Source organism: Adiantum capillus-veneris, chromosome 12 (assembly GCF_014529385.1).
Source record: "Adiantum capillus-veneris isolate H3 chromosome 12, ASM1452938v2, whole genome shotgun sequence".
Taxonomy (NCBI): domain Eukaryota; kingdom Viridiplantae; phylum Streptophyta; class Polypodiopsida; order Polypodiales; family Pteridaceae; genus Adiantum; species Adiantum capillus-veneris.
The window spans coordinates 153,845,813-153,871,298 of NC_140942.1; the positions used below are offsets into that span (position 1 = coordinate 153,845,813).

The window sequence follows — 25,486 nt, forward strand, 5'->3', positions numbered from 1 at the left end:
TTGGGATTCTTGTCACTCTTCAAAAACATGATTAGGAATCGACATGCCTAAGCGAACTTGGGTTCGTGCGACCTCAACAAGCAAAAAAAATTCTTGTGATTCTTGTGGTTTTTTCCTTGAGTGATACAGAACACTGCCAAAGCTCTGATACCAATGTTAGGTGCAGCGGAATGAATGTTTGAACTTTGCTCAAGATGAGTGCTCCGAACTATGCTCAAGGGTTCCTTTTACTTAGGGAAGGGAGAGCCTTCCGTTGCTTTAGTGAGAGAGGCTTCTAAGCCTTCTACACTCTACACTCTACCCTTGAGTCTCCACTCTTTCCCTCTTCTACCCTCTCAACTTTGAAGCTCTCCTCTACTCTCTCTCCACACATGCTCTCCTCTAACTTCTAAGCTATTAGCTCTACTCTCTCTCCACCATTATGTCATCTCAAGCCGACTCCACTTCTCAAGCTGGCTCTTCTCGAAGGAGGCCCGCCGTGCAAACATGGTCGTGGTGGGATGAAGTCGACTCTAGCACGCGTGGCAAAGGTGGCTGTGCAAGACCATGGACATGCAAGTTATGCCCGTACAAGAGAACAGGTGGTGCAAACAAAGTGCGAGCCCATCTTCTTCATGAATCTGGTCACGAGGTGAAGTTTTGCCCTCGAGTAACTCCCGAGAAGAGGTTGAATCTTCTTGAGAAGCTCACGGTGTATGAGGTCGCGGAAGCGGCCAAGAGGGGCCGTTTTGTTGCCGTTGATCCCTCCGCCACAGCGACACCGCGAGAGCAAAGGGAAGCGAACCTTGACGACATCTCTCAACCGTTCAAGACAAATGCATCTACACCGTCCTCTTCCGTTGCGCATCGCCAAAGCACTCTCAACGAAAATTGGAATCCTAAATTGAAGGAAGAGGTGGATAGGTCGGTTGCCCGATTCTTCTTCCACGACCACATTGCCTTCCATGCTTCGCGGTGAGTTTCCCTTGGCATATGCACATTGCAATCTCCCATTTTGTATTCATTATGGGGTCTCGACTCTCTACTCTTCATACGAACACAACATGCTCTATTTTGTGTGGATAGGTCTTTCATACTTTCGAACCATGGTTACGAAAATAGGGGAATATGGCTCCTCTTATGTGCCACCTTCATCGGAGAGGCTTCGCACCACCCTCCTTGACAAAGAGAAGCTTGCTGTGGAGCAAGCGGCCCAAGCAACAAAGGATTTGTGGGAGACCAATGGCGTCTCTCTCCTTGTAGATGGATGGAGCGACACCCGCAAGCGGTCCATCCACGGAGTGGTGGCCTACTCTCGGGGGGAGATGTACTTTGTGGAGTCACATGATGCATCCGATAGTGGCAAGGCCGCGGAGATGTTTGCTGCGGGGTGGACAAGCACCATAGAGATCATGTCACAAGACGGGCACCACGTGCCAATAGAAAAGAACAGACTAAACAGACTTTTAGCACTTCAATAACAACTGAACTGAAAGAGAGAGACGACATGTGACACGGAGTGGCGGAATTCCATCCCAGAGAGTATTGGCCCCAAAATTTGGCGCCCCTTTCGGTATTTCTTTATATTGCATCATCAAAGTACAAGCCGGTACTCCAGACTCTGCACCTTCTCCAGGAAGCATGCCAGAGAATGAGCCCTAGCCTCATATTTAAAGGCCCTTGGCCTGAAAAGCAGTTACAGTAAAAAGCCTTTAAAACTCAAAAGCTTCTGGTCCAAAAGCAAAGCCAAAAAGCTGCCAGCGTAAATCATGGAAATCCGTACAACTTGCCACGTCATCAGCCAGTGCAATTTTCGAAAATCTGCCCTTAGAGTTAGGGTTAGGGTTTTTGCAGTTTTAGGGTTTTTGGCAACAAAATTAGGGTTTGTAGGTTTTAGGGTTAGGGTTTCAGAATTAGGGTTTCAGTAGTTAGGGTTTTTGGCAGAAATTAGGGTTAGGGTTTCTGCTCTCGGGCAACCATGTCATCACTTTGTGACACTTCTTCTGTTACTTGTTCTTCTTAGGGTTTAGGCTCCTCGACCGGTAGCTTCGTTCTTTAGTAGGTCGACATGTCAGCAGTTTGTTACAGATCACCGGCCCGGAGAATGTCCTTTGTATGGTTGCAGATGGAGAGGCGTCAAATAGGGCAGCCGGGGCTATCATTGAGGGTATGTATGCCAGCATCCATGTCACATTTTGCATGGCGCATTGCCTCAATAACCTCCTCAAGGACATAGGGAACTTGTCATAGATTTCACCCACCATTGGTGACGCCTCTCGAATTGTCTCCTTTGTGCTCAACCATCAAAAAGTGCGCCATGAATTCTCAAAGAGGAGCCACTTGTCCTTGCTCAAATATTCAGAGACAAGATTTGCATTCAATTGGCTTATGCTAGGCCGCTTGTCTACATGTGGCGGTGCCTTAAGGGGCCTCTTTCTCAATGATGAGTTCCAGGCCATGCCGGACTCTACATCAGCAACAGGATTGAAATGGCGAGAATGGGTCGACGACGCCGCTGGGAGGAGGTGAAGACTCTTGACGCCAGGGTAGTTTTCGTACGTCGAACTGAACCTATCGTTCCGTCCGGCCGGACCTGTCCCGTCCCGTTCGTTCCGTCCGGTCATTTTTTTCGGTAGTTTATGACCGTTGGCAGTTTTTTGACCGTTTGCAACGTCCACTTTGTAGGCCTTTTGGAGCCGTTTACGGGCAGTTTTGAAGCCAAATGCAAGCCCATGGCCCATGGGCCATTGCCATGCTTATTGCCCAATGCCCATTGCTCAAGCCTCATGTTGTTCCTCTCCTATTTAAGCAACCCTTCCCCTTTGTTATCCAACACAACCTACAACTACAAGCTACATTGTACAAGCTTTAGCCCTAGGCCTCTCAATGCTCTAGCCTCTCATCATCCATGTGCTTCCATTGAAGCTCTCAAGTGGGCTCAAGCTCTCGAGTCTCCATTGGGTCTACCATCTCTCTCCTTCAAGCTCCCTTGGGTGACGGGTCTCTCCTTCAAGCTTCCTTGGGTCTCTCTCTCTCTAATCTATTGATACATCATACATCATACTAGTAGCTACTAGCTACATACTACATAATGCCGCCTCCTCTGCATGAAGCCTTTGAGAAGCATTGCTGATATTTTGAGCGGGTGGGGGGCAAGCAAAACTCTTGCAAGTGGTGGTGCAAATATTGCCCAAAAGCTATGACCTCTTCCGTCACCCGTCTCATCATCCACTTGACAAAGATGGGAGGACAAGCGGGGCCATGTTCTAATATCCCCGAAGATATCCTTGCGGAATGCAAGAGAAAGTATCTTCCATTGAAGACACGCAAGGGTAGAGTCACCTCGGATGAGTTCGTGTCGCCGGATGTTGATAGCTCCGATTCGGAGAAAGAGGCCTCTCCAACTATGTCCATGGCTACCGGTGCCACCGCGGCCTCATGTGATGGTAGTGCCTCCTCCAAGAAGTCTAAGAAGTCCAAGGGGTCTTCAAGTGATGGTGGCCGGCCTCCGAAGATGGCAAAGCAAACTTCTCTTGCGAAATCGGTGGGTGGATGCTCCGGCCCCTTGTCTTTCCTCAAGGAGAGACAAATAATCGCGGAAATAGAGATTGCCCGCACGGTGATTGAATGCAATGGAGCGATGGAAGAGGATGATCATAGCAATTGCGGCGGTTGGTCCATGCGAAGGGTAGACGGGTGTGTCATACCATGACATGAGAACAAAGAAGCTCGATGAAGAGAGGGCAAGGATTGACAAGTCACTTGAGCCCGTACGTGCGGGTTGGGCAAAGTATGGATTCTCTATCCTCTCCGACGGATGGAGCGACCGCAAGAAGAGGGGCATCATCAACATTCTTGTTTCTTGTCCTCTTGGCACGTACTTCTTGCGGGTGGTGGATGCGGGTTCGAGAGGGAAGAAAGTGACCGGGGCATTCATTTGGAAGCACATCCGCCAAGCCATTCTTGAGGTAAAACCGTAAATCGAGCCTTTATGTCTTGAGAAATTGCCAATGAGTCCTATGTTTTAATTTTTAAGTTTTAACTCTTCTTGTCACAAATGCCTCTTGTGTAGGTTGGTGCGGAGCATGTCGTGCAAGTGATTACCGACAATGCTTCAAATTGCAAGGCAATGAGTAAGAGGCTAGAGAAGGAATTTCCATCCATAGTATGGACTCCATGTGCCTCTCATTTCCTTGACCTTCTCTTTGAAGACATAGGGGAGCTAGGTTGGGTGAAAGATATCCTCAACCAAGCACTCTCCATCATCAATTTCATCAATGGCAAAGTGAGGGTGCTTGCCATTTACCGCACCTACTCTGACCTTGAGTTGAAGAAGCCATCGGCCACTCGCTTTGCCGCCATGTGGCTACTTCTAGAGCGGCTCTATGATGTGCAAAACAAAATACAAAAGACCATGGTCTCCGATGAGTTTAAGGAGTGGATGAATGGAGAGTCCGCCGCTTCCCAACAAGATGCAAAAGCCATCCAACGGCTTTGCTTGCGGGAGGAGTTTTGGCAAGAAATTAAGGGTCTTGTCGTTGCGATCTTGCCCTTGTACAAGGCTCTCCGCATGACCGACATGGAAGGGGCAACTATTGGGCTTCTATGGCACTTCATGGAGGAAGCTTACAAGGAGATTGAGAAGTCTACAATCCTAGATGGGGCTCCCGATGGAACACGGTATAACTACATATTTATTATTACATAATACATTCTCTATATATCTAAATTCTACATGCTTGTTTCTCTACTTAGTACATTTCCTCTCTCTTCTTGTAGTGATTACCTCGAGGACTCTCCCAAGAGAGAAGACATTCTCCTCCTAATCACAAAGCGGTGGGATTGGATGAAGAGACCTATCCATTACTTTGCGGCTCTCTTGCATCCGGCTTACAAGAAGCCCGAACTCTTTGCAAATCAAGAGCTTATTGAGGAGCGCAACAATTACCTCTTTAAGGTGCTAAAAGAAGAGGACATTGAAGCATTTCTCCAAGAGGTAATCAACTATAGCGACCAATGAGGCACCGCATTTACTTCCAACTTGTGTTGGAAGCGGCAATCCTTGGTGAAGCCTTTATTTTGGTGGGAGAGCTTTGGCTATCAATTGCCTACTCTCAAACGACTTGCTTTGAGGGTTCTTGGCCAAGTAAGCGACAAGCCTCAAACTTTTACATTTTGTGCTTAATCTCTTCAACTATAGTCTCTTATAGCTTATGCCTCTCTTGATGTGTTTTAGGATTGCTCATCGGGAGCATGTGAGCGTAATTGGTCCGCATACTCCCTCATCCACACCAAAATCCGAAACAAGCTCTCAACGAAGCAATTAGAGCGACTTATCTATTGTCGCTCCAATTTACGCATGTTGCGCTCTATGCATGAGATGCCTATGGCTCGACAGGTATAAATTATAAATTATAATCACGACTCACTCCATTTTCTATACTCTAGAGTCTAGTCTTTAATTAGTTTGAATATACTAATTATGTTTTCATTGTCCAATGTTGTAAATGTCAAATAGGTCAACGTGGATGAGCTCACACTTACGATTGACACTCTAAAGAGTGTCAATAAAGAGCAAGACCCTGAGGAGCAAATGATTTTTCGTGAGCTCTACTTGGAGCTTGAGGAGATTGATCGCCGGGTTTCTCGCACACGATCACTCAAGAAGGTCGTCATCCATGGAGTTACATCGGCTACAAGAGGCAGAGGTGCCAGGGCTACAAGAGGTAGAGGCAAAGCATCAACAACACCCACGGAGGCTCCTAGGACCTATGTGCGGCGAGGCTCCGGAAGCGGCTCTTGTGCGGCGGCCATCACTATGGAGGATAGAGAGCCTCGAGAGCCAGAGTATGATGATGAAGGCAACCTCATTAGTGATGGAGATTATGAGCCGTCATCCTTCGACTCTTGTGAGGAAGAGGATGATGTTGATGAGCAAGGCTCAAAAGAGGGAGATGAGGAAGATGATGAGAGCACTAGTGACTAGTGACTTTACTATTTAGTCTCTCTATTATGGTGTGCCACTTTTTGAGTACTTTGTAGCCCTTGCCACTTGGTCCCCCCACTTTTTTGTATTCCTTGCCACTTTTTGAGTACTTTGTAGCCCTTGCCACTTGGTCTCTACTTATCAAATTTCAATGATCATTTTGGTTTATGTAATGCTCATTCTCTTTAGTCTTTGAGTCTCGACTCTTTACATTGTAGTATTGTAACTACTAACTTGTAATCTATACAAATGTCAAGTTTCTATAAGTAAGTATTAAGGCCTAAGCCTTAGGCCCTTAGACTTGAGAATTTTTTTAAAAAAAAATTTGAACGTACATAACGTCATCGTATATCATAAATTTTTTTAGTTCATTTAGTACCGCACATCATCGTACGCGTACAAAACGTACGGGACCGTACGAGACTACTATGCTTGACGCCATGGTCAAGTCTATTCTACACCTACTTCGAGTTGTGGATGGCTTGCAGCCATGCATTGGCAAAGTCTACGAAGCCATGGATCGGATGATAGAGGCACTTGAGAAGCTTGTGTCTGACCCTGTTCAGTATGCGGAGATTCATGGCTTGTGTGAGTCAAGGTGGAATGGATACTACTCTCCACTTCATGCGGCAGCTTATGTGCTTGACCCTGAGTTTCAGGGAAGGCGTCAAGAGACCGACAAGGAGATGAGCAAAGGATGGCGGCTTGCATTGGAGCGCCTTGAGCCTAGTAGTGACACTAGGTGTAAGATTAGAGACGAGCTACTCAACTATAGGCAAAAGAAGGGCTCCTATGAATGTGTACATGCACGGGTTGATCGCAACAAGATTGGCTCGGTTTTGTGGTGGGAGGACTATGGAGGAGATGGCCCACATTTGCAGCGCTTGGCTGTTCGTGTCCTTAGCCAAGCATGTACCAAGCAACTATGGAGTGTGTACAGCCACATTGCCTTTAAGAAGAGGAATCGCCTTAGGTTCGAGTGGGTCAATGATTTGGTGTTTGTGAGCGCTAACTTTCGCATGCTTGCCAAGAGCGTCACACACAAGGCAGATCTCTTCATTGAGTGGGAGATGGCACAAGAGAATCCATCTATGGCCGATACACTTTTGGAGGAGCTAGAGAAGGACTTCGAGCCTCAATGCGAGCCTCTCGAGGCCTCATACGTCGCTGATGACCTCGACTACGACGATGATATGGAGATTCAGCAGGCGAGCACTTCTTGAGTTTGATGATCATTGATCACTCTCAAGTCTAGACTCTTGAGTCTACGACTCTACCTACTACATAGCCCTTTGTACTTTTTGTTATCCTTGAGGCTTGTCCTAAGTCCTTTAGGCTTTTTGACTCTTGAGGCCTTGTGGGATGCACTTTTCATTTTGTATCCATCGATGTTTTATTAGCACATTTCCGCCTATATAACTCGTGTTCTTTGGTCTATTTAGTGTAAATTTGTGGTCAAAGTGATGCTCTATGTGTGTAGGTCAAAAAATGCCAAAAAAACTCTTTTTTTTTTTTACCGTTCCGAACCTCGTCCCCGTTTCTTGACTTTTGCCGTCCCGTCCCCATCCCCGTTCCCGACCCCGACCCATCGTCCCATGTAACTATGATGATAATGACTTTGGGTGCCGAGAGAGGGTACGCCGGAAATTCTTGTCGGGAACCTCGTCTATGTACGAGATGTAGGGAAAAGTTGCCCATCGGTTCGCGTCGGCCATAGCAAGGGAGTGCACCGCATGAGGGAACTGAGTAGTAAGAGGCCATGATGCCAGCGCTGAGTGTGTGTAGAGGGACGAGCAGAATTTTCCAACGTTGGAGAAAAGGCATTGTTACGTATCACTTGCTGGTTTATTTAAGGGGTGCTTTCATATGGGCCCTTTAGTTATTGGGCTAGCCAGCCACGTTAGGCACCTACATGGAGTTAGAAAAAATCGTGCGCTGCTGGTTTGGGCAGAAATACACCAGCGAAGCGTTAAGTTAATCGAAAGGGCAGCTAGCGTGCGAAGAGGCAGGGAGTGTTTCATGAACGCTTCAGCAGCACAAATGGGCAGCGAGTGTTTCATGAAGGGGCACGCGAAGCGGCGAGTCCGCGAATGTCAAGAGGTACCACCATGCGAGGGCCATGTCCTTTCACAGGAAAGGATGTAATCCGATGAAGGGGTGCGAGCTTTTCGGGTACGTTGCACCCACACACATAGCTCTTTTGTCTTTTATTTTATGTAATTGGAACATATAAATTCATGTTACCTCATACCATCAACGAAGAAGTTGAATTCCATCTTTCGTCTGCTTCCATGCAACTCCAAAAGGGAGGGAGAGGGTAGCGACTAGGGTGAGAGGTTCACAACCTTCGGGTCTCGGAAAATATTTTGCTTTGATACCACTGTAAGGATTCTAGGTACTAATCCTTAATTAAGTACTTAAATTTATGATTAAGACTTAAGAAACTTGAACTGAACTCAGAAACAAGACTCAGAAGACTCTGTGTTTGATTTATTGAATGAATGATACAAGGGCTCTTTATATAGGAAACGAAAAGATACATATGAAATGACACGTCTCTTGGTGAAGAGACATGACTTTAGACGTAAAGACACATCCTTTCAGCGAAGAGCTGCAACCATTGGGCGAAGAGTCGCACCCGTAGAGAGAAGGAGTGTGACCAGTCGTCGAAGGAGTGTGGCTTTTGGCAAATAGGCACGTCTCTTGGGCGAAGGGGTGTGACCATCCAAGCGCATGGATCCTTTTTGGCATGGCACTTCGCGTATCTGCAACTAGGAGTAGATGTATTGGTGTTAACATAGTCACAATCGTGACACTGCCGGTCTTGCTGAGAAGGTGCACTGCCAGATGGTGGGTATCTACTGCCTCTTCTGCCAGAAAGTGCTAGCGCTAGGTTTCTTATATATCAACTTAGCAAATTGCCCTACCCAGTTTCCCAACAAAGACTTATCAATAATAAGTGAAAAATGGCTAAAATAGGGAAAATGGGTTTTGTGTACTGTAAAATGCTCATGATGGCTACTGACTATAATTCTGATGATCATGCTGTGCGCAACCAGAGGATATGAAACTACTATAAGTGCGTGGACATGCACGGCCTGCGCACAGGCTCACAAAGGTGCCATAACACTTCCTAAGATGACCTGAACCCTGGACCTGAAGTAGCTTGTCCACATGCACAAAGGGTTACATGTGCATGTGACATCCCCTCCTTTTTTAAGTGAGGTATTGGTACCGAACTATATTGTGTCGAAGAAGATCGCCAACAATGTTTGGAATCCTGGGAAGGACTCTTCGTGGGCCCACTCTGATGCGTGGGTCGTGCGATACTTGAACTTCATGAAGGTCTGCAATGCTTGCTTCTTTGGGCTGTGTCGAAAGCGACACAAAGGGATCTGTGGCTGCTTCAATGCTCCAACTGCGTGTATGGACGTAGGTCCACCTTCTTCGAGAATCTCCGAGGAGGAAAAATCGTGAAACCACCTCCAACACAAAATCATGAACATACCCATTCCATGTAGAGTGACTGGAAAAATACGATTCTTCCAAAATGACTTTGCATGCAATTGAGATGAACAAAGTGACGGGGTGCCAAGCCGTTCACCAAACACACACAAAAAATGGGGTCGAAACTTGACTTTCTGACCTAAATCTATCAACTCTGGCAAATCACAATGAAAATGCCGATGCTTGATGGTCAATCTTTCTTGTGCTCTTTTTGAGGCTGTGTCATGCAAACTTTTGTTCTTTTCGATAGAAATCCGCATACATCTGTGCTGATTCATGAGTGAATCATGTGCATCGTACAATATGGCATGCCTGTGGAAAGGGAACACATAAAGACGGTGACGAAAATACAAGAAACCGTCACGAATGAAACACTCGAATAATGCGTGCTGACTAATCATGCGAACACACAATACTTCTTGAGATGGCTCTTTGTGGACCTCGACTCGAGAGCCAAGATCGGTTCTTCGTGATTGATCATATCTGCAATGAGGTTAGCTTCACTAGAAAAAGCATCAACTAAACCATCATCCTTGTGAACAATCACATCTTTATCATGCAAATCATAATCCTTGTGAATAATCCATAGTTACCCGGAACGCAGAACGGGAACGGCGATAGGATCCCCGCGGAACGGGGGAACGGCTAGGGGTCCGGAACGGGAACGGCGCGGAACGGGAGGTATAAAAAACACCCAAATAGTGCATTTTTTAGCTCCTTGTGTTTAAATACAAGGAGTATTAGAGTGCTTTGACTCTAATACTCACAAAAAACTCGTTTTGAAGACCATTCAACCTTGCTATGACTAGATGATGATGAGAGAGAGAGAGAGAGAGAGAGAGAGAGAGAGAGAGAGAGAGAGGGAGAGACTCGAGAGAGTGAGAGGGAGAGGGAGAGATTTGAGAGAGTGGGAGGGAGAGGAAGAGAGCTTGAAGGCTTGAAGCCTTGAGCCTTGAGAGAGAGAGATCTTGAGAGTGTGAGAGGGAGAGAGCTTGAGCCTTGAGGATTAGCTTGTGGAGAGAAAGGGGGAGGGGGGTGCATTTTATGAGTCCTTGAGGCCTTGCACACTTCAAACAGAAGCCCAAACATTTACTTCAATTTTTTCAAATTTTGCCAAATTTGTTTGTAGCCGTTGGCCGTTCCAGGGGCATTCCGGAACGTTCCGGAACGGCCGTTCCGGTTTGCACTGGCCACCCGAAACGTCAGACGTTCCGGGACGTTTCGGAACGTTCGAGAAGGGAACTGCCCCCCGGAACGGAGGCTAGGGGGCATTCCCCGGTAACTCTGGAATAATCACATCTTTATCATGCAAATCATGTGTGTCGTGCTTTGGAGAAGAAAAGACTCAGAGAGTCTCGACTCTCCTTCTCCTGTTTCTTTTCAAACTTCGCCTGAACATTAGAAATAAGAGGTGAAGAATGAACAACTTCCTCCCCACTAATGACAATGGAAGAGTCACTTTTGGCATTGAAAGTGAGAGTATTGTCCGCACAATCAATGAGAGGGTTATGCTCACGAAATTATCGAATGCCAAGAAGCATATCACATCCTAAAAGAAAAGACACTACAAATTTTTTGCGTAAGGACACTTGTTGAACCGTGAATAACACATCAAGGCACTCTCCTGTAATGAGAGAGTCCATTCCGGGAGCGAAGCCCGACACCTCGAAAGGAGATGTCTTGTGAACCTCCAAGCAGGCTCTTTCGACAAGAGAGTCACCAATCACATCATACATACTACCAGAATCAAACAAGACCACCATGTGTTGACCATTCACATGACCATAACACTTCATGAGAGACTCATCAATGATAGGATCATGAGAAACTTGGGACATATGAGTGTTCTCATTTATGCCATTAATAGAGGATGTGGGTTCTGTGGGTTCTTTAGATTCGTTAGATTTAATCTTCGGACATGTTTTCTTTATATGACCCTTGACGTGGCAGTGATAACAACGACCTTCCTTAGAATAAATGACTTGTTCTTCTGCCGTGATGTATCCTCCTATGATTCCTTGTGTAGCTTTTTCATCTGGGGTGAGCTTAGGTTTAGCAAGTGTGTTAGCTTTACCCTTAGATTCATTTTGAGTGTTCTTTTTCGAGAGACTATTGGAAGATTGGCTAGAAGAGTTATCGTTCTTACCGTTTTGAGGGTTCAGAGGAGTTTGAGAGGTACTTTGAGACGATTTGTTCCCCTTAGGCTTCCCTTGTGTGCTTCATCTCTTGGGAGAGAGCAATTGCTACCGTCTTGTTGAGATCCACGGGGTTGAAGACTTCTACATCAAACTTGATATAGTCGTCCAATCCAAAAAGGAATGCCTCTTTGCGCTCATCATCCGATTTGCGTAAGTGGGTGCCGAGCTGCAAAACACGGTTAGAAAAAGACATGACTGGCATACCATTTGTCTTGAGATTGCGCCAATCTTCTTTCAACCGCGCTAGGTACTGAGGAGGCATAAACCGCGCCTTGAGCTTGTTGTCTTGGAAGTCGGCCCAATTGAAGTAAAGAGACGCGCCTTCTTTGGCTTCCTCTAGGTGCGCGGTCAACTGTGTCTCTTGCCAAGCGTGGTACCAATTAATGGCATCACCGGCAAGGTACATGGCTGCCATCAAAACCTGCTATTCCCTGTCTTCTTAGTTGTCGCAAAATAAGCATTAAATTGATGCAACCAAGAATGAATAATGCTGAATTTTGACTCTATGTCGATGACGACGATGTGACTACGATGCGCTGAAAACGCAGATGCTGAAATATGTGGTTTCCAGGCTGAATCCGCAAACTTTGTGGAATCTGACCGTGCGGTGAGGATCTACTGCGGGAAGGTGAGATCTGCGAGGTTCGGGGGTTGTTCTGCGGTGTCTAAAGGCTGAAAACTGAAAACGCTGGTCCTAGGGCTGATTCCGTCGCGAAGATCTACAAAACACTGAGGTTGTTCTACAAACCAAAAACGCTAGGGCTGAATTCTGTTGTTTGGTCAAATCTGCTATGGATCTGCTGATGCAACTGCTAACGCTAGGGGATCTGCTGTCTTTTGGTCACCGAGGCTGCTCTGCAATGCAAAAACGCCAAGGCTGATGTGGAACTGAAAACGCTAGGCCTTCTGTTGAGAAAAAACGCCAGAGTTGTCACGGGTGTTGGTCTTGCTAAGAAGTTGCCCGTTGAGCAAGGTGCTCCTGTTGCCTCTTCTGCCAGAAAGTGCTAGCGCTAGGTTTCTATATATACAAACTTAGCAGAATTGCCCTACCCAGTTTCCAACAAAAGTCACTTAAAAATAATAAGTGAAAAATGTCAAAAATAGGGAAAGTAGGTCTATGCACTGTAAAAATGCTCCTGATGGGTTCTGATGGAAATCTGATGATCATGCTATGTGCAATCAGAGGATATGCATCTAATCTAAGTGTCTGGACATGCACGGTCTGCGAACAGACTCACAAAAGTGCCAGATTACTTCCTATTCTAGACTCACTGGACTGTTGACCGAACCCTTGTCATGCAGTAGCTTGTCCACGGACACATAGGGTTGGATGTGTCACGTGTGAGGCCCTGGCTCATAAATTTTGCAAATTTCGGGTCCTTCGCAAAATTTAGCATCATCTTTGTTGCATCGCCGATCAATCGTCGACGCTCCATCTCTTCGAGCTCTGCCTGAGTAGGCCAAGGCGGGCCATACTCCTCGCGTGAATCTTCGTTGTGATCTCTTCGCGCATCTCCGGATGCAGAGGAAGTCGGCCGGTCTTTGTCTGAAGCCATAAATGCCGCGTAAAAAGGATTTCCCATAGAAGAGAAATCGGCCGTGCTCTGATACCACTGTAACATACTTGGACACTCCAAGTCGAGATTCTACCGCGACACCACAAGAATTCACTTGAAAACAGTTCACAGTTCACAATTGATTCGACATTGGCCTGGCGGAGTTCCGTGCCTAGAGATATTGGCCCTAAAGACTGGCGCCCCTTTCGGTATTTCTTTTTGTATTAATCTGCAACTTAAAGTACAAGAGAGTGGGAGGCTCTCACTCTCAGACTCTGCGTCCAGATGCTCTAAGAAGTGGGAAGCGTGCCCAACTTATTTAAAGGTTACAAGGGATGCCAAAAGCAGAGCCCCAAAAGCTGTAAATCAAAAGCTTACAAATAAAGCACTTCTTTTTGCTTTTCTCTCTCAAGCCATTGCTTGGCAGAAATAAAGCAATTAAAAATTCTCTCTCTCTCTCTCTCTCTCTCTCTCTCTCTCTCTCTCTCTCTCTCTCTCTCTCCCCCCCCCCCGCTAATATGCGTAGGAAAAAGCAGGTCCAGAAAGCTGCGCTAATCTGAAAATTTGTACGCAATTCTGCCACGTCAGCAGCCTGGAAATTGCGGAGACATACAGGCTGCCATGTCAGCTTTTCTGCCAGCGCATTATGCGACACGAATTCCGGGAGACTGTACGGCTGACACTACAGTATTTCAGCAAGGCGGCGTGTGTGTGTACCAAGTAGCCACGTCACCAATTTGTGACATTATCCTCTAGGCATAGTCGACAAGGTGCAATTGCAAGTGCAGGACTTTACATTTAGTTTGGATTTTGTGGTGGTTCGACTTCCACAGGTTGAGGGCAGCTTCCCTTTGCTTATTGGCAGACCATAGTTGTGGCACACTAAAGCACTTCATGACTGGGGCAATGATGCTATGTGGATAAATACTCCAGGTACCTAAGGAAACCCATTCGCCTTGAAGGTGGTATGGATCAAGTAGTTCATCATAGTTCCTTGCCAGTAGCATCCAACCCCGAACTGGAGCAACCTACCCCACCCGACGAGTCTGACGACGACCCTTGCAGTGGTTGGAGGCTACTGCTTCTATGCCTTGCTATGGGGTCTCTATTCAATGTTTGCCTGAGGATACACCCTCTTTCACAGTTTCTACAGTACCTAAGCTCAGTGAGCCACTTGAGCCAGCAGTAAATGTCGAGGATCTATAGGAGTTCACATACACCTCAACCTCAACACCATCTGTGGTGGACTGTTCAACCCACCTTAAGTTCTTTGTGCCAGGTGTACTACCCTTCACTAAGATTCTTCAAGTCGGGTTACAACAAAAAGAAGTTGATTTCAAGGTGGAGGACCCGGCTCAGTATGTCTCTCTACTCCGAGACAACACATCAACTTCTTCACCTACGGTGCCATCTTCGGCAGGGCCATCTAGAGACCCATTAAAGGGAGCGAATTGCAATGTTTCTAATACCCTCCCTGCTCTAATGGACCGTATGCAGAGCAGACAATCCAATCTGTTGAAGATCAAAGTAACCCCTTGTGAAGGAACAGAAGAGTTGATGTTAGGTGCAGCGGAATGAATGTTGTTTTTTACAAGATTAGTGATCCTTATTGCTCAAGGTTCCTTTTAGTTCTTTGGGGAAAGAGAGAGTCTTCCGTCTTGTAGAGTGTTGTGATCACGAACAAAGTGAGTGGATATTGTGCGTGCAAGTGAATGAGACTGAGAGAAGGAGAGAAAAGAGATACGACACCCGAGAGGTTGTAAAACCCTCCTCCGAAGGCCCCACTCTCGTCGGCGAGAGTGGTCTACTTGATTGCACAAAGGTGTACAATGCGAATGCAATGGACTGATGTAATGGGACTATGCCGATGACGACGACTATGACGATGACGACGACGATGACGATAATGACGACGACGATGACGATAATGACGACGGCTGAGATCTTCTAATCGCTGAATTTCGGGACTGTTTCGGTGGCTGAAAATGACTGTTTTGGCTGCGTTTTCTTGGCTGAAAAATGAGGTTTCTTAGGGCTGAAAACTGATGGTCTTTACGGGCTGAATCTGCTACACTTTAGGTGAATAATGCCGATCTTAATTTGCTGCTGAAATCCAAAAATGCCAGGGCTGAAATTGGTCCTTCTGTCGCCGGGGTTCTACAAATGCAAAAACGCTAGGCTGATCTGCTGTGTCGTGATGACGCCGGGGCTGATCTGCTGTGCACAAATCGCCAAGGCTGATCTGATGCAAAAACGCTAGGTCTTCTGTGGAAAAAATGCCAGAGTAGTCGCGGGGGTTGGTCTTGCTGAGAAGTTGCCTGTTGAGCAAGGTGCTCCTGCTGCCTCTTCTGCCATTTAGTGCTAACTTGGGTTTGCTTATATAGAAACTTAGCAAAATTGCCCTACCTACTTTTGTAGGAAAGTCACTTAAAAATAATAAGTGAAAATTCCAATAAATAGGAAAATAGGCTAAATGCATTGGAAAATTCCCCTAACTGATGCTAATGGATTCTGATGGGAATTCCGATGATCATGCTGTGTGCAACCGGAGGATATGCATCTATGCTAAGTGACTGGGCATGCACGGTCTACGAATAGACTCACAAAAGTGCCAGATCACTGTTAATTTAGACTTGACTGAACTGACTGAACCCTGCTGTGGTGTAGCTTGTCCACGGACACATAGGGTTGGGATGTGTCACGTGACATCCCCTCCTTTTCAAAGTGAGGTACTGGTACCGAACTGTATGGCGTCGAGGGAGATTGCCAACAGCATCTGGACTCCTGGAAGGGACTCTTCGCCGGCCCACTCTGCTATGTGGGTCGTGCGGTACTTGAACTTCATAAAGGTCTGCAACGCTTGCTTCTTTGGGCCGCGCCGAAAGTGACACAAAGTCTTCGGACTCTCCTTTCTTGCTTCAACTTCGTCTAGAGTCCTACTTCTTTCGTCTTCAAGAATCTCCATGGCTGAAAATTCCTGAAACCATCTCCAACACAAAACCATGAACATACCCATTCCATGTAAAGTGAAGGAAAAAAATCTTGTCTTCTCTAAAGACTATGTATGCAATGTAGATGAACATAGAGACGGAGTGAAAACCCGTTCATCAAACACATGCAAACAATGCGATTGAATCTTTTCTGTTTGATCAAAATCAATCAATTGTGGCAAATCACATTGGAAATGCCCATGCTTGGTGCTCATACGATCATGTGCTCTTTCGTAATCTGTGTCATGCCAAGGAAGAGACATGGAATGCGACTTCTTGACATACAAACTTTTCAACTTTTCATGAAAAATCCGCATACATTCGTGCTCATCCATGATAGAAACGTGCTCAACATACAATATGTCATGCCTAGTAAAAGGGATCACATAACGATGCTGACTAAAATACAGGAAACCTTCACGAATGAAACACTCGAACAATGCGTGCATATGAATCATGCGAACACACAATACTTCCTGTGAGGGTTCTTTGGACCAAGGCTCGAGAGCCAAGATCGGTTCTTCCTGAAGGGGTTCTGTGGACCTAGGCTCGAGAGCCAAGATCTCTTCTTCGGGATCTAACGAATCTTCTTGTGGGGGATCTATTGATCTCGACTCGAAAGCCAAGATCGATTCTTGGTGATTGATCGAATCTACAACGAGGTTAGCTTCGCTAGGAAAAGCATCCACTAACACATATCCTTGTGAACAATCACATCTTCTTCATGCAGCTCATCATGCTTGTGAGAAATCACATCTTGATCATGCAAATCATCATGCTTGTCATTGTCATCCAAATCATTATGCAAATCATTGGCATCCAAATCATCATGCTTATCATTGTGCTTCAAATCATCATGCAAATCATTATCATTCAATTCATCATGCTTCTCATCATGCAAATCATTATCAATCAAATCATCATCATGCTTCACACAATCATGCAAATCCTGTGTGTCATGCTTTGGAGAAGAAGAAACGGAGAGTCTCTCCTTTTCGTGATTCTGTGCAAAGTACGCGTGTACTTGAGAAAAAAGTCGCAACATCTCTTTGTTCTGTCGATCGCTCTGTTCTTTGAGGGCTTTGTTCTTACGATCAAATTTTGCTTGTCTTGCTTGGTTCTCTGCGTATCTGCATTCCATTTCTTTGAATTCACGATCCAATGTGGCTTGTCGTTCTTTGGCTTCCAAGCGTGCTTGCTCACACTCGCGCGCTATGGCTGCCATTCTTACTGCATTTCTTGCTTTGCGTTGTAAAGTCTGTTCCATAAACAACAGTTCCAACTCCTCCATTGGAGTTAGTGCAATCAGTGTTGTAGATGGGGAAGGGTCAGAAAAACCTCCTGGTGGGGAAAATTCTTCTTCGCCTCTCTCATGCGCATCACTTCCAAGCGAAGTATCCAATCCGCTTCGAGTGATGATCATTCTGTAATCGTGGGTTCTTGTGGGTTCTTGTGTTCTTAAGTTCACGAGGAACTTGGGTTCTTGGGGGTCTTGGGTTTGAAAGTTCACAAGGATCCTTGATTCGTGAGAATCTTGGGTTCTTGAGGTTTTCTTTCGCTTGCAAATCGCGTTGAGAAGGATCTTCTCTTCACCCGAGCTCTACCCTTTTCTGCGGGCGCACCCCTTGGCGGCCTTGCGCTCACACCAAGGTTGCTTTTTCCCACCTCACGTCGATTGGCCGGCCGCTAAGTGCACGGTCCGCTCTCAATGAGTGAAAAGAGACACAAGGGGAGGCTGGACAAGCCCTTCTTTCTTGGGATTCCTGTCACTCTTCAACAAAACACAATTAGGAATCGCCACGCCCAAGTAAACTTGGGTTCGTGCGATCGCAACAAGCAAAAAAATTCTTGTGGTTCTTTCCTTGAGTAATGCCGAACACTTCCAAAGCTCTGATACCAATGTTAGGTGCAACGGAATGAATGTTGTTTTTTCTCAAGATTAGTGATTCTTATTGCTCAAGGTTCCTTTTAGTTCTTTAGGGAAAGAGAGAGTCTTCCGTCTTGTAGAGTGCTGTGATCACGAACAAAGTGAGTGGATATTGTGCGTGCAAGTGTATGAGACTGAGAGAAGGAGAGAGAAGAGATACGGCACCTGAGAGGTTGTAAAACCCTCCTCCGAAGGCCCCACTCTCGTCGGCGAGAGTGGTCTACTTGATTGCACAAAGGTGTACAATGCGAATGCAATGGACTGATGCAATGGGACTATGTCGATGACGATGACGATGACGATAATGACGACGACTACGATGGCTGAAATCTGAGATCTTCTAATCGCTGAATTTCGGGACTGTTTCGGTGGCTGAAAATGACTGTTTTGGCTGGGTTTTCTTGGCTGAAAAATGAGGTTTCTTAGGGCTGAAAACTGATGGTCTTTACGGGCTGAATCTGCTACACTTTAGGTGAATAATGCCGGTCTTAATTTGCTGCTAAAATCCAAAAACGCCAGGGCTGAAATTGGTCCTTCTGTCGCCGGGGTTCTGCAAATGCAAAAACGCTAGGCTGATCTGCTGTGCACAAATCGCCAAGGCTGATCTGAAGCAAAAACGCTAGGTCTTCTATGGAGAAAACGCCAGAGTAGTCGCGGGGGTTGGTCTTGCTGAGAAGTTGCCTGTTGAGCAAGGTGCTCCGGCTGCCTCTTCTGCCATTTAGTGCTAAATTGGGTTTGCTTATATAGAAACTTAGCAAAATTGCCCTACCTACTTTTGTAGGAAAGTCACTTAAAAATAATAAGTGAAAATTCCAATAAATAGGAAAATAGGCTAAATGCACTGGAAAATTCCCCTAACTGATAATAATGGATTCTGATGGGAATTCCGATGATCATGCTGTGTGCAACCGGAGGATATGCATGTATGCTAAGTGACTTGGCATGCACGGTCTACGAATAGACTCACAAAAGTGCCAGATCACTGCTAATGTAGACTTGACTGAACTGATTGAACCCTGCTGTGGTGTAGCTTGTCCACGGACACATAGGGTTGGGATGTGTCATGTGACAGTTGAGCACTGAGAATTTTGCAAGAGGTCACCTACACTACGTGACAGAGGTCCCCTTCAACTTTCTCCACATCCTTTCCATCCTTTTGTGCATCTCTTTTATAGCTTCATGGATAACCAATTTCCCTATTCACCACCCCCTCTCGCCCCTCACCACCCTCCCTCGCCCACTCGCCCCTACCTACTCTCTTGCCCCTCACCACCTCTCTCACCCACACCTCCCCTCACTCGTCCCTACCCACCTTCTCTCCTCTTGCCCCTCACGACCCTCCCTCACCCACTCGCCCCTACCTACTCTCTTCTCGTCCCTCACCACCCCCTCTCGCCCCTACCCTCCCCTCACGCGCCCCTCACCACCTCCCTCACCCACTCGCCCCTACCCTTCCCTCACTCGCGCCTACCCACCCCCTCTTGTCCCTACCCACCTTCTCTCCTCTTGCCCCTCACGACCCTCCCTCACCCACTCGCCCCTATCTACTCTCTTCTCGTCCCTCACCACCCCCTCTCGCCCCTACCCACCCCCTCTCGCCCCTACCCTCCCCTCACGCGTCCCTCACCGCCTCCCTCACCCATGTTAGGGAATAAAGGCCTAAGTGCCTTGTACTTATTAACTTATAAGTTAAAAGACTTATAAGTGAGGGGGCCCAAGTGTGAATGGCCCCCTAGTCACTTACTCATATACTCAAAGGTCAAGCCCAAATTGGGACTAGCGTGACTTCTCCCAGATTCTGACGAGCGTTCTCTCTCTCTCTCACGTTCTTCTCTGCGTGTGCTTCTTCAGTGCCTCTCTCCTCTTCTCCTTCACTCTCATTGCATAGGATAGCAAGTGGGCTCTCTCTCCTGCTCCCCCACACTTGGTATCAGAGCTTTAGGGTTTCCAAGAGAGCCAATTTCGCAACACAGATCAGAATTCTGTTCTTGCTCGCTGCGGGAAGGATATTCAACCGTTGTCGATCAACTCTGTCGCGAAGGGATCCTCTCACCGTGTAGAATCGACCTCCGGTGACAGTTTCCCCAAAATTAGGGTTTCAAAAACTGGCGAACAGCAGCCTATTTCTGCTGAAATTGACCAATTTCGGGGTCAATTTGATGCAATTTCATTAGGGCAAGTCTCACAGGTCAATCTTACAGGTGTTTCCACCAACGAGGTTCTGAAAATTCAGCAAAACAGGTGTTTACAGGTCTGATTTTTGCCCTAAAACAGGGAATTTCAGCAGGCAAATGATGTATACACCCTGTGGAAACCTTTGGTAAGGGTTTGGCAGTGAATGTACGCCGTTTTGGGGTGATTTCGCGTGAAATTTGCTCGCTGTTTTTCTGTAACAGCAAGCTGTTTTTTGCCCGATTGCGCACATTTGGGCGTGTTTAGGTCGGCAAAACAGGGTTTCAGTGTTTGCAATCACTCAGAATGGCTTCTAGCAGTGAAAGTGGCAATTTGTTGCACATTCGCAAGCTTGAAGGTGCCCATAACTTTGCTATATGGAAGAAGCAATGTTATAATGTGATGTTGCAGAAGAAACAGGCGAAACCTATTAAGTTATAGGGTGTGAAACCGGTTGATATGGAGGTTGAAGAATGGGAAGAAGTGGATGAGTTGGCTCGCTCCACGATCATGCTTTCGGTGTCTGACAATTTACTCTTCAATGTAGAGAATGAGCAGACAGCATGGGGCATGTGGAAGCGTTTAGACGAGTTGTATGCACAGCAGAGTGCTGCCAGTAAAGTGTATTGGCTTAAGAAGCTTATGGATCTCTGCATGAAGGAGGGCACGCACATGTCAGTGCACCTCAATGAATTCAATTCTATTTTCAGCCAACTGACAGAGCTGAAATTCACGATTGATGAGGAGTTCAAAGCTACTTTTCTGCTATGCACATTGCCCGAGAGTTGGGATGTATTCCGGACAGCTCTTAGTAACTCAAGTGCGTCACTTAAGTATGCAGATGTAGAGAGTTCTCTCTTGATGGAAGAGATGAACAGGAAGAACACCACAGGTGGGTCTTCTAATGCATTGCACTTGAGAGGCAGGTCTCAACAGAGGGAGAAATCTGACAGTAAGGACAGGGCACGCAGCAAATCTCGTAGGAAAGATGTTGTGTGTCATCATTGTGGAAAGAAAGGGCATTATAAACGGGAATGCTATGAGTGGAAGAAAGAGAAGAACAAGGGTGCTGAAACTGATGCAAAGGACAAGTGGAATGCCAAGAAGAGCACTGTGTTGATTGAGGAAATCAATGTTGCTAGTAGTTGTGACAGTGACAGCAGCACTGATGTACTCAATGCCTCTTCTGTGGATGCACATACCCTTGCTATGGGTTCTGATGTGGACATGCATACTTGGATTCTTGATTCAGGTGCCTCCTTTCATGTAACACCTCATAGGGATTGGTTTACAGAGTATTCAGGTGAGGTGCAGGGCACTGTTTATTTGGGAGACAACTATGCATGTGACATTGCAGGTATTGGCAGTGTCCAGTTTTCCTTTGCTGATGGTATGACTTTTGTTTTGCACAAAGTGCGCCATGTGCCACAACTCAAGAAGAGTTTGATTAGTACAGGGCAGCTAGATGATGCAGGCTATCACACCACTTTTGGTGATAGCAAGTGGAAAATTTGTAAAGGGGCCCGGATTGTAGCCAAGGGTTGTAAATCGGACACTTTGTATCCTTTGCATGTACCTAGTGTGCGTGACCATGTTGTCGCCGTAACCGAGCAGCCAAGTGTTTCTTTGTGGCATGGCCGGTTGGGACACATGAGTAAAAGAGGAATGGAAACTCTGTCTCGTTTTGGCTATTTGCCGTGTTTGAGGTATGCTGATTTTTCTCATTGTGAGCACTGTATTTATGGTAAGCACAGTCAAACACCGCACAAAAGGTCTCTTTCTTTGAAGTCTGACAGGTTAGACTTAGTGCATTCCGATGTATGTGAAATGCCACAGTTGTCCTTAGGGGGAAAGAAATATTTTGTCTCGTTTATCGATGATGCTACACGTAAGGTGTGGATGTATCCAATACGTGCTAAAAGCGATGTTTTGGATACTTTCAAGAAGTTTCTTGCGTTTGTTGAGAATCAAACAGACAAGAAGCTTAGGTCTTTGCGCTCAGACAATGGGGGGGAGTATGTATCAAAAGCATTTATTGACTTTTGTGCTACTAAAGGTATTAAAAGAGAGCTCACGGCTCCTTTTAATCCCTCTCAGAATGGAGTTGCAGAGAGATTGAACCGGACTATCCAAGAGAAAGTTCGGAGTATGCTGTCACATGCTGCATTACCTCATGGTTTTTGGGCAGAAGCTGTGCAAACAGCTATTCACTTGATTAATCGCTCACCTAGCAAGGCTTTGGGTGGAAAGGTGCCTGAGGAGGTGTGGTCTGGCAAGCCACCCTCATATGCACATTTAAGAGTGTTTGGTTGTGAGGCCTATGTTCACATCCGGAGTGAACTGCGCACCAAACTAGAACCAAAGTCTCATAAATGCATTTTCCTAGGATATGGTGAGGATGGTGAAATGGGGTATAGATTATGGGATCCCGCATTACGGAAAATCATACGCAGCAATGATGTCATCTTCAATGAGAATTGCATGCACAAATAGCCCACAAAGGTCGAGGAAGTGCGCCGGGTTGTTTTTCGTGAAGATGTTACATATGGACAGCCAAGAAGGCCCAATGTTCAGCAGCCTTTACATGCTGAAAATGGTGTTGAAAATCAGCCCCAACAAGTTGCCATTGATGCACCACAGGTAGAGGAACAGGTTGATGCTCCTAGACCGCCCGTTGTTGCGATGCAACCGGCTGAACAGCCTGCTGTTTTTGATGGTTTACAGGCTGAAAATCCACCTGTTATGGATCATTGGGTGCGTAGGTCTACTCGGGTGACAAGACCCCCCGATAGATATGAACCGTCTTTGGACTATGTCATGCTTACTGATTGTGGTGAGCCGTCTTGCTATAAAGAGGCTATGCAACGGGAAGACAGTAAGAAATGGTTCAAAGCAATGGTTTCGGAAATGCAGTCTTTGGAGAAAAACCATACATGGGACTTGGTTGATTTGCCTAAAGGGCATAAGGCTCTGCCATGTAAATGGGTTTACAAGACCAAGGTCACATCTGATGCTTCTTCTAAGTACAAGGCACGTTTGGTTGCTAAAGGGTACAAGCAAAAGCATGGTGTGGATTTTGATGAGATTTTTTCTCCTGTTGTAAAGCTTGCCACATTACGTCTTGTTTTAGGCCTGGTTGCTTCTGAAGATATGGAGTTAAAGCAAATGGATGTCAAAACAGCGTTTTTGCATGGCGATTTGCTTGAGATAATCTATATGATGCAGCCAGAAGGTTTTGTGTCAAAGGGGCAAGAGAAGAAAGTATGTAGACTCTTGAAGAGCTTGTATGGTTTGAAACAGTCTCCCCGTGCATGGTATCACAAGTTTGATACATTCATGAGGTCTCAAGGATACAAAAGAAGTAATTCTGATCACTGTTTGTATATCAAAACGGCAAGTGATGGATCTCTTCTATTGCTGATTTTGTATGTTGATGACATGCTTATTGCGGGTAACAATGTCACGGAGTTGGATGCATTACAGCAAAGCTTAAAGAATCGCTTTGACATGAAGGATCTTGGTGATGCTAATCATATTTTGGGCATGCGTATCTCTCGAGATAGACCCAACAGGCGTGTGTATCTATCTCAACGAGATTATGTTAATAAGGTGCTACATCGTTTTCATATGGATGGGGGAAAGGCACTTGGTACTCCGCTGCCTCCATATGTAAAACTGACTGCACATGACTGCCCAAACACAGATGATATGCGGGCTGAAATGGCCAAGATTCCTTATGCATCAGCTGTTGGCAGTTTGATGTATGCTATGGTTGCTACACGTCCGGACATTGCATTTGCGGTGGGAGTAGTAAGCAGGTACATGAGCAATCCTGGCAAAAAGCATTGGGAAGCAGTGAAGTGTATCTTGAGATACTTGAAAGGCACTAAAGACTTGTGCATTTGTTTTGGGAAGAGTGAGACATCTGTGCATGGCTTTACAGATGCAGATTTTGCTGGACATCCAGATTGCAGGAAGTCTACCTCTGGATATGTGTTTACATTCACAGGAGGTGCAGTTTCTTGGATTTCTAGACTGCAAAAATGTGTTGCTTTGTCTACCACTGAGGCTGAGTATGTGGCTGCCACTGAGGCATGCAAAGAAGCTTTGTGGCTCATGCGTTTGGTAGAAGAGCTTGGCATTAAGTCACCGGTTCCTGTGCTACACTGTGATAGTCAGAGTGCTATTATGCTTGCAAGGAATCCTGTTTTTCATGCCAAGACAAAGCACATAGAGGTGAAGTATCATTTTATCAGGAGTGTGCTTGATGACAAGAGCATTACACTTGTCAAGGTGCACACAGATGACAATCCTGCAGATCTTTTGACCAAGAGTCTTCCAGCAGAGCGGTTTGCATATTGCCGACAGATGATGGGTGTTGGATGAGTAAGTGCATGATCAGCTGATGTATCATAGTTAGTTGATTCTTTGATCTCCCAAGGTACATTGCTTTTAGGTGGGAGGTTGTTAGGGAATAAAGGCCTAAGTGCCTTGTACTTATTAACTTATAAGTTAAAAGACTTATAAGTGAGGGGGCCCAAGTGTGAATGGCCCCCTAGTCACTTACTCATATACTCAAAGGTCAAGCCCAAATTGGGACTAGCGTGACTTCTCCCAGATTCTGACGAGCGTTCTCTCTCTCTCTCTCACGTTCTTCTCTGCGTGTGCTTCTTCAGCGCCTCTCTCCTCTTCTCCTTCACTCTCATTGCATAGGATAGCAAGTGGGCTCTCTCTCCTGCTCCCCCACAACCCACTCGCCCCTACCCTTCCCTCTCGCCCCTACCCACCTAACTCACCCCTACCCTCCCCTCACTCGCCCTACCCACCCCCTACACCCTCACTCGCCCCTACCCACGTAACTCGCACCCACCCACCCCGTACACCCTAGCCTTCGCCCCTACCCACCCCTCTCTCTCCCTTACCGCTACCCTCCCCCTCTCCCCTCGTCCCTCACCAACTCTTCCCCACCCCCTAACCCTTACACCCTCCTCTCATTCCTACCCCTACAAACTTGACAATCTCCTGGGATTTCAAGCAAAATTTGAAGCTTTTGCAGCGGAAGAATAGTTGACGGGTTGCTGTTTCTCTCACCGGGACGGCGAGTGGTCTTGTGGCAGGCAACTTGTAGCAAGGCTACAATGTCACTGGCACAGGACAGAGTTAGTTGTAGT

The 25,486-nt window shown here is 46.3% G+C and overlaps 3 protein-coding genes across 3 annotated transcripts in view; all 3 read left to right on the forward strand.

The window, feature by feature from the left end:
* LOC147446709 (putative beta-D-xylosidase 7) overlaps window positions 1–25,486 on the forward strand; it is a 73,678-nt gene that overhangs the window by 27,878 nt on the left and 20,314 nt on the right. The gene's annotated exons all lie outside the window — the stretch shown is intronic.
* Window positions 4,340–4,999, forward strand: LOC147446710 (uncharacterized). The gene is made up of 2 exons (XM_086526288.1): window positions 4,340–4,659; window positions 4,759–4,999. Exons 1-2 carry the CDS (start codon window positions 4,340–4,342, stop codon window positions 4,997–4,999), a joined length of 561 nt encoding a protein of 186 aa, XP_086382414.1.
* LOC147446711 (uncharacterized) lies at window positions 5,251–6,204 on the forward strand. The gene is made up of 2 exons (XM_086526289.1): window positions 5,251–5,377; window positions 5,498–6,204. The coding sequence occupies exons 1-2, from the start codon at window positions 5,339–5,341 to the stop codon at window positions 5,963–5,965; spliced, it is 507 nt and encodes a 168-aa protein (XP_086382415.1). The 5' UTR covers window positions 5,251–5,338; the 3' UTR covers window positions 5,966–6,204.

Excerpts from the sequence above, each read along its gene's own strand:
- LOC147446710 (XM_086526288.1), top strand. The coding sequence starts at position 4,340 with ATGTGGCTACTTCTAGAGCGGCTCTATGATGTGCAAAACAAAATACAA. Across the intron at positions 4,660-4,758 it reads GGGGCTCCCGATGGAACACG|TGATTACCTCGAGGACTCTC; the intron begins GTATAACTACAT and ends CTCTTCTTGTAG.
- LOC147446711 (XM_086526289.1), top strand. The coding sequence starts at position 5,339 with ATGTTGCGCTCTATGCATGAGATGCCTATGGCTCGACAG. Across the intron at positions 5,378-5,497 it reads AGATGCCTATGGCTCGACAG|GTCAACGTGGATGAGCTCAC; the intron begins GTATAAATTATA and ends AATGTCAAATAG.